Source organism: Somniosus microcephalus, chromosome 21 (assembly GCF_052327205.1).
Source record: "Somniosus microcephalus isolate GS21.2 chromosome 21, FLI_Smic_1.0, whole genome shotgun sequence".
Classification (NCBI taxonomy): Eukaryota; Metazoa; Chordata; class Chondrichthyes; order Squaliformes; family Somniosidae; genus Somniosus; species Somniosus microcephalus.
The window spans coordinates 78,364,127-78,379,155 of record NC_141007.1 but is presented as its reverse complement, the minus strand read 5'-3'; the positions used below and the strand labels follow the sequence as shown (position 1 = coordinate 78,379,155).

Sequence of the window (15,029 nt, the reverse complement as noted above, 5' to 3'; positions counted from 1 at the left end):
CAGATACCTGAACAGGATTTGGTCTGACGCTGACATTTTTCTCGGTTTACAAGCTGTCATGTCTCCAGCACTTTGTAACGCTGCGACACAGAGAGCTTTTAAATCAAGGGGGACACATTCCCTGAGGAAGAGGCATAAAATCAGAGAGGAAAACCCCCTCCCCAAAATCAAAGAGAGCTGCCTGAGGCTGGAGCACGGGTACAAGGGGCACTTCTCCCTGAGGAGGGGCTGGATTGATGGTGGAGACCATTTGGTCCTTTCCGCTTAAGTGGGAGGTGAAGGAATGGCTCCCACATGTGGCCACGCACATCGCAAACACTCATGGGGTGAATCACCCCCAGACTCACCCTGCGGGAAACGCGGGTCGCCCCAATCTCGTCTAGCAGGTTAGGCTAGACGGAGTCCCCTCTTAGCACAGACTGCTTTGCACCTGGGAAACATCTCTAACAGTCTGGCATTCCTGGCAGGATGAGAGCAGTAAGGATCTATATTTTAAAACCTTTATCTACACAAGTGGACATTGTATGAACTGATTTCATCTCGTGGGGTGGGAGTGGGCGGGTTGGGGATGATTTAAATCCACGGGACCACCTTCGGGAAAAGAGAATGACACCGGGGCTGAAAGGGTTAAATTACGAGGGCAGGTTGCACAGACTGGGCTTGTATTCCCTGGAGTTTAGAAGATTAAGGGGTGATCTGATCGAGGTGTTTAAGATGATTAAAGGATTCGATCGGGTAGAGAGAGAGAAACACTTCCTCTGGTGGGGGGAGTCCAGAACAAGGGGGCAGAACCTTAAAATTAGAGCCAGGCCGTTCAGGGGTGATGTCAGGAAGCACTTCTTCACACAAAGGCTAGTGGAAATCTGGAACTCTCTCCCCCAAAAACTGTGGATGCTGAGGGTCAATTGGAACTTTCAAGACTGAGATCGATAGATTTTTGTTGGGTCAGGGTATCGAGGAATTTGGAACAAGGGCGGGTAGATGGAGTTGAGGTACAGATCAGACATGATCTGATTGAATGGCGGCACAGGCTCGAGGAAATGAATGACCCTCCTGTTCTTGCGTATCCTACCAGGGCACAAGACAAAAATACCCAAAATCAGACCTCACTGTCACGTCGGTCAGTGTCCCGCGGGCCGTCACGTCGGTCAGTGTCCAGCGGGCCGTCACGTCGGTCAGTGTCCCGCGGGCCGTCACGTCGGTCAGTGTCCCGCGGGCCGTCACGTCAGTCAGTGTCCCTGTGGCTGGCTGAAGGACACAGGGCAGCAGACCCGCAATGCGCAGAATGGAAGTTCTAATATTCGAGCCACAGAACGAGAATGGAGAGTGATGGAGGAAAGCTCAGAAAATTAGAACATTTACGCCATAATGGGGAATCTTTTTTCCGGATGTGGGCGTCGCTGGCAAGGCTGGCATTTATAACCCATCCCTAGTTGCCCTGAGAAGGTGGTGGTGGGCCGCCTTGAACCACTGTGAGCAGGTTTGACACAAACTGAGTGACCACTGTGGGTCTGGAGTCACACGTAGATCCAGGCCGGGTAAGGACGGCAGGTTTCCTTCCCTAAAGGACATTCGTGAACCAGTTGGGTTTTTACGACAATCCGACAGCTTCACTGTTCCTGAGACCAGCTTTTTATTTTCAAATATTTTTAACTCTCATGGTGGGATTTGAACTTGCGTTCTCTAGATTACAAATCCTGTAACCGAACCACTGCAATCCCATAGCCCACCATGCGGAGGTATTCAAAATTCTGGAAGGTTTTGAGAGGGTGAAAGATCAGGCTCAGTGTTGGTGAATCGCTAACAAGGGGCACAGACTGAAGATTTTATCATTACTGGGAGAATGAAGGGGGAAATTAGAAGAAATGTTTTCACACACAAGGTTATTTGAACAGAGCGAACTTTACCACAAGGGGCTACTGAGGCAGAGACTGGGACATCATTTAAAAAGCAACTGGGTAAGGATTTGTAAATGATAATATAAAAAGGTGCAAGGAAATGGGACTAGAGTAGATAGCTACAGTTAAAGAGCTAGCGGTGGGGCAGGTGCGATGGGCCAAATGACTTCCTTCTGTGCTGTAGTTTCTGATTCTGTCAATTAAAAGAAATAATTTCCCTCTACACTGTCACAAACACTCCCAGGGCAGGTACAGCATGGGTTAGATACAGAGTAAAGCTCCCTCTACACTGTCCCATCAAACACTCCCAGGGCAGGTACAGCACGGGTTAGATACAGAGTAAAGCTCCCTCTACACTGTCCCATCAAACACTCCCAGGGCAGGTACAGCACGGGTTAGATACAGAGTAAAGCTCCCTCTATACTGCTATATCGAAGTGAGAGTTGGGACCCTTGGGGGAAGGAGAGTAAGCTGGGTTATGTTAGGATGGTAACTCAGGGCAGTAACACCCGGTTCTTGTCCAACAGGCGTCCTGTCCTACCTCGAGTCCCAGCTGCCGTTTGCAGTGTGCTGTATCCGTGCCTCTCCTCTCCTGCATGCACTTCTGCTTAACCAAACCCTCCGCTGTCCTACGCAGTACTTTGAGCTGACACCGGTCGGACGAATCCTGAACCATTTCTCGCAGGACATGGAGACGATTGACGATCGGATCCCAGCGTGTGTGGAGGACCTACTGCTCTACTTATTTGATGTCCTCTCCACCCTCCTGGTGCTGGCTTACTCCATTCCGTTCTGTCTCCTGCCTTCTCTTCCAATCGCTTGCCTGTACTTTTCCCTCCAGGTATTAGGGGTGTCGCGTGAGAAACTCCCTGCAGAGGGTGCCTCCCCGTTAGAAATAGTTTCGGGGTTTCTCCGAAGAGTAAATCCGGTAACTGCAGCACACAGTATGTAGGAAAGGCCCAGGCTCCATCCCCGGCCTGTGCTGAGTTAGGTATGGTGAGCCACGGTTGAATACTCTGCCGATCCTTGCTGTTTTCTTCTGGCATGAAGAATGGGTGCTGGGATTGAAGTATGCGAGGGCCTCCGATGCCCGCAGAACTGGATCCCAACAGAAGGCAGAGGAGAGAATAATTCCCAGGCTCAGTGAAAATGAAGGCTGAGGGTTTAATTTGAACAGGTGTTGCCATGGCAGCTCCTTTTAAAAGTAATTTTAATTTTTCTTTCACGTTGTTGTTAAACTCAGCCCTTTGGTCCAGTGTCTGGGTCCAGTGCCCGTTGCCAGTGTCTGGCCCGTTGCCGGTGTCTGGGCCCAGTGCCCGTTGCCGGTGTCTGGGCCCAGTGCCCGTTGCCGGTGTCTGGGCCCAGTGCCCGTTGCCGGTGTCTGGGCCCAGTGCCCGTTGCCGGTGTCTGGGCCCAGGGCCCGTTGCCGGTGTCTGGGCCCAGGGCCCGTTGCCGGTGTCTGGGCCCAGGGCCCGTTGCCGGTGTCTGGGCCCAGGGCCCGTTGCCGGTGTCTGGGCCCAGGGCCCGTTGCCGGTGTCTGGGCCCAGGGCCCGTTGCCGGTGTCTGGGCCCGTTGCCGGTGTCTGGGCCCAGGGCCCGTTGCCGGTGTCTGGGCCCAGGGCCCGTTGCCGGTGTCTGGGCCCAGGGCCCGTTGCCGGTGTCTGGGCCCAGGGCCCGTTGCCGGTGTCTGGGCCCAGTGCCCGTTGCCGGTGTCTGGGCCCAGTGCCCGTTGCCGGTGTCTGGGCCCAGTGCCCGTTGCCGGTGTCTGGGCCCAGTGCCCGTTGCCGGTGTCTGGGCCCAGGGCCCGTTGCCGGTGTCTGGGCCCAGGGCCCGTTGCCGGTGTCTGGGCCCAGGGCCCGTTGCCGGTGTCTGGGCCCAGGGCCCGTTGCCGGTGTCTGGGCCCAGGGCCCGTTGCCGGTGTCTGGGCCCAGGGCCCGTTGCCGGTGTCTGGGCCCAGGGCCCGTTGCCGGTGTCTGGGCCCAGGGCCCGTTGCCGGTGTCTGGGCCCAGGGCCCGTTGCCGGTGTCTGGGCCCAGGGCCCGTTGCCGGTGTCTGGGCCCAGGGCCCGTTGCCGGTGTCTGGGCCCAGGGCCCGTTGCCGGTGTCTGGGCCCAGTGCCCGTTGCCGGTGTCTGGGCCCAGTGCCCGTTGCCGGTGTCTGGGCCCAGTGCCCGTTGCCGGTGTCTGGGCCCAGGGCCCGGTGTCTGGGCCCAGGGCCCGGTGTCTGGGCCCGGGCCCGTTGCCGGTGTCTGGGCCCAGGGCCCGTTGCCGGTGTCTGGGCCCAGGGCCCGTTGCCGGTGTCTGGGCCCAGGGCCCGTTGCCAGTTAGTTCTCCCCCCGCCCCCCCAGACTTCTGACAGTGAGTAAACCTCCCCTCAGATGAGGGCAGCGAGGCTGGGTGTGGGTGAATGTGAGGGACAGAGACTGAAAGAAACTAAACCAGCAGTCACGGCAGCTCAAACCAGGTGTGATAATTAGCTGCACAAATGATGAGCAATGAGCTGGGTTGAACAGAAGTCTCTGTCGCTCTCTCTTTCTGGCTCTCTCGCGCTCTCTCCCTCTATTTCCCCCTCTCTTTCTGTCTCTCTCTTTCCCCCCGCCCTCGCTCTCTCCCCATCTCTTTCCCCCTCTGCCCCACCCCTACATGCACAATACTTCGCAAGTTATTCTTCACTTCCCTCCCCCAATCCCTTTAAATAAAAATCCCGTGGCCACCATCCACCTGCTAATCATGAGGGTAATACATTTCCCGAGATGCTTGATGACAGGTGTTCTAGTGGCGAGGGACCAGATCTCTCTTTTCGCGAGTGTCCAGCTATTGCGGAGGCCGGGCTCTTTAACGGTTAGGGTCCCGTTGCTAGGATGGTCTTTCAGGTCTCCGTAACGTTGCCGGTGGGGGGGGGGGGGGGGGGGTGGTGCTAATCTGATTCCGTGCAATAACGCTCAGCCCCCAACCAGGGACTGTCTCTCTCTTTGCCTCAGTCTCCCTGATGCTTGTGTTTCTGCAGCTTGTGTGTGTTCTCTCTGTGTCCTTTCACTGCTCTCCCTCTTCCCGCACAGGGTTCCTCATGCTAATGACCTGCGGTCTGAGCCGGACATACTGCATGCTCAGGGCCTCAAGTTGATTCACCTCCACATGCTTAAGCGAATCCTCTGTTGCTCTCTGTCCTTCTTCGAGTCAACTCCCACTGGGAGGATACTGAATCGCTTTGGTAAAGGTATGGCTATGATTGACGTCAGCATCCCAGAGGGGATTGACATATGGATCCGCTGCCTCTGGTTCACACTCACAGTCCTGCTCATTTGTTGTGTATTGAGTCCAGCCTTCCTCCTAGTGACTGTCCCCTTGCTGCTCTTCTATTGGCTGGTTCAGGTAAATAGGACTGAGCTCCGAGCTGGTGGGATTTGGGAATCTCGCCGAGAGACTTTGGGCAATTCTGCAGAGTTTTTTTTTAAGTGAACTGTGAGGTTGAGTGGGATCTTGCTGTTCCCGTGGTGCTGCGGGTCAGGAGGGCAGTCACTGGGTTCCAGCACAATCCCCCCTCTCACCTTTCCAGTCCCAGAATTACCCCCCGACCCCCACACAGCTTGGCCTTGTGACTGAGTCTGAGCGGAATGTCCCTCCCTCCAGTCACCTATGTGCGGATTCAGCGACCCCACCCCCTGACTAGGGGGGGTTTCAAATCTGCCATTTCCTAATGAATGGCCGGGATTGGCAGTGAATTGGGGGTGTAACCGAGCCAGTGATTACAGAGACTGACCAGGGAGCCGCGCTCTGCTCTATCCTGCACTTCTCCTGAGCTCCCCTGTTAGCTGTTAGAAAACATACATAGAAACAAGGAGCAGGAGTCGACCATTCGGCCCCTCAAGCCTGCTCTGCCATTCAATGAGATCATGGCTGATCATCCAAATTCAGTACCCTGTTCCTGCCTTCTCCCCATATCCCTTGATCCCTTTAGCCTTAAGAAATATATCTAACTCCTTCTTGAATATATTTAATGAATTGGCCTCCACTGCCCTCTGTGGCAGAGAATTCCACAGGTTCACCACTCTCTGGGTCAAAAAATTCCTCCTCATCTCAGTCCTAAATGGCTTACCCCTATCATTAGTCTGTGACCCCTGGTTCTGGACTCCCCGACCATCGGGAACATCCTTCCTGCATCTAGTCTGTCTAGTCCTGTTAGAATTTTATAAGTTTCGATGAGATCCCCTCTCATTCTTCTAAACTCCAGCGAGTACAAGCCCAATCGACCCAATCTCTCCTCGTACGTCATTCCTGCCATCCCAGGTATCAGCCTGGTGAATCTTCGCTGCACTCCTTCCATGGCAAGAACATACTTCCTCAGATAAGGCGACCAAAACTGCACACAATACTCAAGATGTGGTCTCACCAAGGCCCTGTACAACTGCAACAAGACATCCTTGTTCCTGTACTCGAACCCTCTCGCTACGAAGGCCAACATACCATTTGCCTTCTTAACCGCCTGCTGCACCTGCATGCTTACCTTCAGCGACTGGTGCACAAGGACACCCAGGTCTTATTGCACTTCCCCTTCTCCCAATCTATTGCCATTCAGATAATCTGCCTTCCTGTTTTTGACACCAAAGTGGATAACCTCACATTTATCCACGTTATATTGCATCTGCCATGCTTCTGCCCAATCTTGTTCTTGTCTAAGCTTCCAAAAGCAGCCCTGGCTCTCCATGAGCACAGAACCTTTCGTTTAATATTTACCTGGAACCTGCGACAGGCAGACAGGTAATTATACGTGTGTGTGTGTGCGCACACCTCTCTCGACCTCTCCGTCACCTCTCTCGACACCTTCATTGTCTGTGTGCTGTCAACATGCTTGTCTGAATGAACCGCAGTTTCCTCCAGCTAAATATTGAGTCTTTGGTCCCCACCACAAACTCCGTTCCCTAGCCACCGACTCCATCCCTCCTCCGGCCACGCTCTGAGGCTGAACCAGACCCTTCGCAACCTTGGTGTCGTATTTGATCCCGAGATGACCTTCCAACCACATATCCACTCCATCACCAAGACCGCCTACTTCCGTCTCCGTAACATCGCCCGACTCCGCCCCGCCTCAGCTCATCTGCTGCTGAAACCCTTGTCCATGCCTTTGTTATCTCCAGACCCGACTATTCCAACGCTCTCCTGGCTGATCTCCCACGTTCTACCCTCCGTAAACTTCAGCTCATCCAAAACTCTGCTGCCCGTGTCCTAACTCGCACCGAGTCCCGTTCACCCATCACCCCCTGTGCTTGCTGACCTACACTGGCTCCCAGTCCGGCAACGCCTCAATTTTAAAATTCTCATCCTTGTTTTCAAAACCCTCCATGTCCTCGCCCCTCCCTCTCTCTGTAACCTCCTCCAACCCCCCCGAGATCTCGGCACTCCTCCAAGTCTGGCCTCTTGAACATCCCTGATTTTAATCACTCCACCATTGGCAGCTGTGCCTTCAGCTGCCTGGGCCCCGAGCTCTGGAATTCCCTCCCTAAACCTCTCTACCTCTCTCTCCTCCTTTAAGACGCTCCTTAAAACCTACCACTTCCCTGTCCTAATGTCTCTTTCTTCGACTCAGCTAGTCTGTCTAATTTATGCTACTGTGAAGCGCCTTGGGACGTTATCCTACGTTAAGGGCGCTATATAAATGCAAGTTGTTGTAGATTTCGACAAACAGTTGTGAATTGTGAGTTAAAGCAGAGGCAGCTGCTGCCCTGGCCCAGTGGGCAAACCCCACAGTACCGGGAACTCTCGTTACAGGATTATTTTTTGGGTTAATGGAAACCTACATCTGCACTGACTGAAATACGCCTGATTCAAACCTTCGCGCCAGTCACTGCTGACAGATTTAACAACACAAATGATTCCTCATATTTAATAGTTAAGAAATTAGAGGAGGATTTCTTGCTGAGCACCCGACCCCCTAGCAGTTCCATAATGCCACACTTTGGGCCGGAATGGTCCTCTCCTCTCCGGCTGTGGCTTGGTGTAAGGACCCGGAACTCCCAGCCCTGCTCTCCATCCGTTTGCTGATCACAGATTGGCCATGACTGACCTTTGACCCCGGAAACAGCGGGGAGGAATGGGCCAGGAACCCTGCTCCTGATCACCATCCAGTGACTCCTGGCAGGAAATGTGTGTGAGCTTGTGTGTATATTTGAGTGTGTGTATGTAGCTTGCATGAGTCTGATAGGATTGGGCTCGGCTGATATTCCCCACAGTCGGCAGTACCTGGGAGCACGATTGCCAATGCTGCTCCGATAGCCCGTGGGGGATTCTGGACAGCGGACTGCTGAAGGTGCCCCCGATTGCGACTCTTGCCCCTCGCCCCGACCTCCCTCTCCACACAAGCTTGCACTTTAGCCGGGACTCGGACCCAGTGCTGCTGTCACTGTCTAGCTGTGCTGCTACCAGTGAGCTCGGCGTCTTGTGGTGACGTGCGACACGCAGCCTTGTCCTCATTCTAACCGCTGTTTCATTTTTATTCCCGACTGGTAGCGGTTCTATGTGGCCACATCGCGGCAGCTGAAACGCCTGGAGTCTGTCAGCCGCTCCCCAATCTACTCCCACTTCTCCGAGACCATCACTGGGTCCAGTGTGATCCGAGCGTACGGGAGGGAGAAAAGCTTCATCCTCATGAACAACACAAAAGTGGATGCAAACCAGAAGAGTTATTACCCAGGCATTGTATCGAACAGGTGAGACCGGGGCCCCCGTGAAATTGTGAATGCTTCCTGACACTCCTAATGAACAGAATGTCCAGCACAGAAACAGGCCATTCGGCTCAACTGGTCTGTGCTGGTGTTGATGCTCCACACAAGCCTCCTCCCACCCCTCTTCATCTCACCCCATTGACCTAACCTATTCCTTACTCCCTCGTGTGTTTATCCAGCCTCCCCTTAAGTACATCTATACTATTCGCCTCAACCACTCCCTGTGGTAGCGAGTTCCACATTCTCACCACTCGCTGGGTAAAGAAGTTTCTCCTGAATTCCCTATTGGGTTTATTAGTGACTATCTTATATTAATGGCCCCTAGTTCTGGTCTCGCCCACAAGTGGAAACATCTTCTCTACGTCTACCCTATCGAACCCTTTCATAATCTAAAATACCTCTATCAGGTCACCGCTCAGCCTCTTTTGTCGAGAATAAAGAGCCCCAGCCTGTACAGTCTTTCCTGATAGGTGTAACCGCTCAGTTCTGGTATCATCCTTGTAAATCTTTTTTGCACCCTCTCCAGTGCCTCTATATCCTTTTTATAATATGGAGACCAGAACTGTTCACAGTGCTCCCAGTGTGGTCTTACCAAAGTTCGATACAAGCAGGGATCGGTCCTTGGACCCCAGCTATTCACAATATATATTAATGATCTAGACGAGGGAACTAGATGTAATATCTCCAAATTTGCAGACGACACAAAGCTGGGTGGGCGTGTGTGCGGTGAGGAGGATGCCGAGAAACTACAGGATGATTTGGACAGGTTGGGTGATTGGGCAGAAGCATGGCAGATGCAATATAACGTGGATAAATGTGAGGTTATCCACTTTGGTGGCAAAAACAGGAAGGCAGATTATTATCTGAATGGCAATAGATTGGGAGATGAGGAAGTGCAATAAGACCTGGGTGTCCTTGTGCACCAGTCGCTGAAGGTAAGCATGCAGGTGCAGCAGGCGGTTAAGAAGGCAAATGGTATGTTGGCCTTCATAGCGAGAGGGTTCGAGTACAGGAACAAGGATGTCTTGCTGCAGTTGTACAGGGCCTTGGTGAGACCACATCTTGAGTATTGTGTGCAGTTTTGGTCGCCTTATCTGAGGAAGGATATTCTTGCCATGGAAGGAGTTCAGCGAAGATTCACCAGGCTGATACCTGGGATGGCAGGAATGACGTATGAGGAGAGATTGGGTCGATTGGGCTTGTACTCGCTGGAGTTTAGAAGGAGAGGGGATCTCATTGAAACTTATAAAATTCTGGCAGGACTGGACAGACTAGATGCAGGGAGGATGTTCCCGATGGTCGGGGAATCCAGAACCAGGGGTCATAATCTAAGGATAAGGGGTAGGCCATTTTAGGACAGAAATGAGGAGGAATTTCTTCACCCAGAGAGTGGTGAACCTGTGGAATTCTCTACCACAGAAGGCGGTAGAGGCCAATTCATTAAATATATTCAAGAAGGAGTTGGATATATTTCTTAAGGCTAAAGGGATCAAGGGATATGGGGAGAAAGCAGGGACCGGGTACTGAATTTGGATGGTGTGGTAAACCACTTTTATCGTTCACTATCGTTACACTATGGTTATCACTGTTTATATCGTTACACTATGGTTATCACTGTTTACACTGTTGTATCACTACACAAGGTCACCTCTTGCCACGCTGTTATACCTGGGCTGACCACAGCTGACTCCGCCCATGGCTCCGCCTGCTTGCCCAGGTATAAAGGTGGTCGACTGGCTGGTATTCCTCCTTGTTGGATCCGATCGCCCACGAGGGTGGGCTCTGTTATTTAGCCAATAAAAACCTATAGTTACTAACTTAACTCGTCGCTTTTCATGAACTGAATTGATAGGTATATCAATTTTATTGGCTAAATTTTGAAATGTCTACAACGGAGCAGCCAAACGACCAGTCAGACGTACAGCCTCAGCCAAACGGCCATCTACAACAGCCCCAGCAGCCGGCCTGGCTACGAGCCCTCTGGCCGCCGTACCTGGATCTAAACCCACAGGCTGCGAATTCAGCCCTCGACTTCGAACACTGGCTGAGCTGCTTCGAAGCCTACCTGGGAGAATCCGGCGTGCCTCCGGCATCCAAACTAAGAGTTCTGACCGCTCAGGTGAGCCCTAAAGTATTTGCACTCATCCAGGACATTGCCACATACGAGGACGCCCTCAACCTGCTAAAAGAACAGTATCGGAGCCCTGTAAACTCAATGTACGCCAGGCATCTCCTAAGATCCCGCTCGCAACAGCCAGGAGAGTCGGTTGATGATTTCTTACGGGCGCTGCAAATACTCGGCAGGGACTGTGACTTTAAAGCCGTAACAGCTGCAGAACATACAGATGGAAACATCCGAGATGCCTTCGTGAAAGGCCTTCGGTCAGACTACTCACGGCAAAGACTGCTGGAATCAAAGGACCTCGACCTGAAAACAACTGCTACCCTCGCTCGCTCCTTGGAAGTGGCCCATCGGGACCTCGAGGCGTACTCCAGGTACTGTGCTGCGCGACCCTGGGACTCGGGCCCGACCCCGGCCGCAATACCCCTCGCACCGCCGCCTCTGGGACCTACCACAGCGTCGGTGTCCCGGAACCGATCGGGACCGCCACCCCCGGTACCGGCTGCGACATCGGAGCCCCGCAATCGGGCCGCCGGCTGCTTTTTCTGTGGCCAGGCGAAACACCCGAGGGCGCGCTGCCCTGCAAGAAACGCGACCTGCTCCGACTGCCACAAGAAAGGCCACTTCGCGAAGGCCTGCAGGGGGAAAGCCACAGACACCAGCAGTGCCTCATGCGAGTTGTGCGGGCGGCCATCTTTCATCAAGGCCACAGATGCCAGTATCCCCTCGAGAGTCGTGGGGGCGGCCATCTTTGATCAAGGCCACCGACGCCAGCAGTGCCTCGTGAGTTGTGGGGGCGGCCATCTTCTCTGCCATTTTATTCAACGTCGTGGGCGCCGCCATTTTGTTCAGACTCGACCGCCACCTTGTCTCCAGACCTGACCACCGCCTCACCCGCAGACTACAGCAGCTCGCTCAGCCATACACTAGCCTCCGTCACACTTGACCAAGCTCGCCCGCATCACCTGTCCAAGTCCATGATGGACATCAAAATAAACGGCCACGCCACGACCTGCCTGTTCGACAGCAGAAGCACGGAGAGTTTCATCCATCCAGACACGGTGAGCCACTACTCCCTCACTGTCCGGCCAACGCGCAACCGGATCTCGATAGCGTCGAGGTCCCATTCTACAGACATCAGCGGCTACTGTGTTGTGACCCTGTCGGTTAGGGGCACGGAGTATAAAAATTTTAAACTTCTCGTCCTGCCCCAGCTCTGCGCTGCCGTCCTACTAGGGCTGGATTTCCAATCCCACCTTCAAAGTGTCACTTTGGCATACGGTGGACCCCTCCTCCCACTCACAGTCTACAACCAGCAGCTTTTAAACCGCCCACCGCGTACCAGCTGCGGCCTATCCACCCTCAAGGTCCCGCCCCCCTCCCTGTTCGCTAACCTCACCCGCGACTGTAAACCCGTCGCTACCAAGAGCAGGCGGTACAGCGCCGGGGACAGAGCTTTTATTAGCTCCGAGGTGCAGCGACTCCTGAAGGAGGGCATCATCGAGAAAAGCAACAGCCCCTGGCGTGCCCAGGTCGTAGTCGTTAAGACCGGCGATAAACACCGCCTGGTCATCGACTACAGCCAAACCATAAACCGGTACACCCAGCTGGACGCATACCCCCTTCCCCGCATATCTGATATGGTCAATCAGATTGCACAGTACCGGGTATTCGCTACCATCGACCTTAAGTCGGCCTATCACCAACTCCCTATCCGCCCTGAGGACCGCCAGTATACCGCCTTCGAGGCGAATGGCCGCCTCTCCCACTTCCTTAGGGTTCCCTTCGGCGTCACCAACGGGGTTTCAGTCTTCCAAAGGGAGATGGACCGGATGGTTGACCAGAACGGGCTGCATGCCACGTTCCCTTATCTAGATAACGTCACCATCTGCGGCCGCGACCGGCAGGACCATGATGTTAATCTGGAGAGATTCCTCCGTACGGCCCAACGGCTGAACCTCACCTACAATAAGGAGAAATGTGTGTTTAACACCTCGCGCCTTGCCATCCTCGGCTGCGTAGTAGAGAATGGAGTCATCGGCCCCGACCCCGAAAGAATGCGCCCCCTCATGGAGCTTCCCCTCCCCCACTGTCCAAAGGCGCTGAAGAGAACCCTGGGGCTCTTCGCCTACTATGCCCAATGGGTGCCCAATTATGCGGACAAAGCCAGACCCCTCATGAAGTCCACCTCCTTCCCCCTGACGGCAGAAGCATGCGCAGCCTTCTCCCTCATAAAGGGAGACATTGCTAAGGCCACAATGCACGCGGTGGATGAGTCTATCCCTTTCCAAGTGGAGAGCGATGCATCCGACTTCGCCCTAGCTGCAACCCTTAACCAGGCGGGGAGACCTGTGGCCTTCTTCTCAAGGACCCTCCAGGGCCCTGAGATCCGACACTCTTCGGTCGAGAAGGAGGCCCAGGCGATCGTGGAGGCAGTACGACGCTGGAGGCATTACCTGGCAGGCAAACGATTTACCCTCCTCACCGACCAGCGCTCGGTCGCTTTTATGTTTAATAACAAGCTGAGGGGCAAATCAAGAACGACAAGATCTTGAGGTGGAGAATCAAGCTCTCCACCTACGATTATGATATCTTGTACCGGCCTGGTAAACTGAACCAACCCCCAGATGCTCTATCACGAAGTACATGCGCCAACGCGCAAATTGATAGACTGCAGACCCTCCACAACGACCTCTGCCACCCCGGGGTCACCAGACTTTACCACTTCATTAAGGCCCGCAACCTGCCCTACTCCATCGAGGAGGTCAGGACCATGACCAGGAACTACCAAACCTGTGCCGAATGCATTTCTTTAGGCCGGACAGAGCAAGCCTGATCAAGGCCACCCGCCCCTTCGAGCGCTTGAGCATCGATTTTAAGGGGCCCCTCCCGTCCTCTGACCGTAATGTGTACTTCCTCAACATTATTGATGAGTACTCCCGTTTCCCCTTTGCCTTCCCCTGCCCAGACATGACCAGTACCACGGTCATCAAATGCCTGAACGACCTCTTCGCCTTGTTCGGGTTCCCGAACTATATACATAGCAACCGGGGCTCATCCTTCATGAGCGAGGAACTTCGCCAGTTCCTACTAGCGAGAGGTATTGCTGCAAGCAGGACCACCAGCTACAACCCCCGAGGGAACGGCCAGGTGGAAAGAGAGAACGCGACTGTCTGGAAGGCCGTTCTCTTAGCCTTAAAGTCTAAGGGCCTCCCAACCTCTCGCTGGCAGGAAGTCCTCCCGGCAGCGCTGCATTCCATCCGGTCACTGCTTTGCACGGCCATTAACGCCACCCCCCATGAACGAATGTTTGTTTTCCCCAGGAAGTCGACTACGGGAACCTCGCTACCAACATGGCTGACTTCTCCGGGGCCCGTCTTGCTGCGAAAGCACGTGAGGGCCCATAAAACGGACCCCCTGGTAGAGAGGGTGGACCTCCTGCACGCCAACCCCCAGTACGCCTATGTGGCATACCCAGACGGGCGGGAGGACACAGTCTCCTTACGAGACCTCGCACCCTCGGGCACCCCGAGACACCACCGTTACCCCCCACCACCCCCCCAAATCCAGCCCAGGTAGACGGCATGCCGGAACCCCACGAGCCTTCGCCGACCACGCAGACACCAGCATTAACATCGGATACTGCACCACCGCCGCCGCGCCGATCAGAAAGGCTTACGAGGCCTCCGGACAGACTGACATACCCGAACTGGTAGTACACTTCACCCCGCCGGACTCAAATTTAAACAAGGGGTGAATGTGGTAAACCACTTTTATCGTTCACTATCGTTACACTATGGTTATCACTGTTTACACTGTTGTATCACTACACAAGGTCACCTCTTGCCACGCTGTTATACCTGGGCTGACCACAGCTGGCTCCGCCTGCTTGCCCAGGTATAAAGGTGGTCGACTGGCTGGTATTCCTCCTTGTTGGATCCGATCACCCACGAGGGTGGGCTCTGTTATTTAGCCAATAAAAACCTATAGTTACTAACTTAACTCGTCGCTTTTCATGAACTGAATTGATAGGTATATCAGATGATCAGCCATGATCACATTGAATGGCGGAGCAGGCTCGAGGGGCCGAATGGCCTACTCCTGCTCCTATCTTCTATGTTTAACATAACTTCTCTGCTTTTTCAATTCTGTCCCTCTAGAAATGAACCCCAGAGCTTTGTTTGCTTTTTTTAATGGTCTTATTAACCTGCGTCTCTACTTTTAGTGATTTGTGTATCTGTAATCCCAGATCGCTCTGCTCCTCTTAGACTCTTATTTTCCATGGAGTATGTGA

General features: G+C 53.9%; 1 protein-coding gene across 2 annotated transcripts in view; it reads left to right on the top strand.

Annotated features, from left to right (window-relative positions):
• Positions 1 to 15,029, top strand: part of abcc3 (ATP-binding cassette, sub-family C (CFTR/MRP), member 3) — a 108,285-nt gene that overhangs the window by 83,077 nt on the left and 10,179 nt on the right. For both annotated transcript variants that reach the window (XM_085964017.1, XM_085964016.1), the window contains one exon: positions 8,399 to 8,598. In XM_085964017.1, coding sequence (XP_085820143.1) covers positions 8,399 to 8,598 — 200 coding nt within the window. The remainder of the gene's footprint in view (positions 1 to 8,398; positions 8,599 to 15,029) is intronic.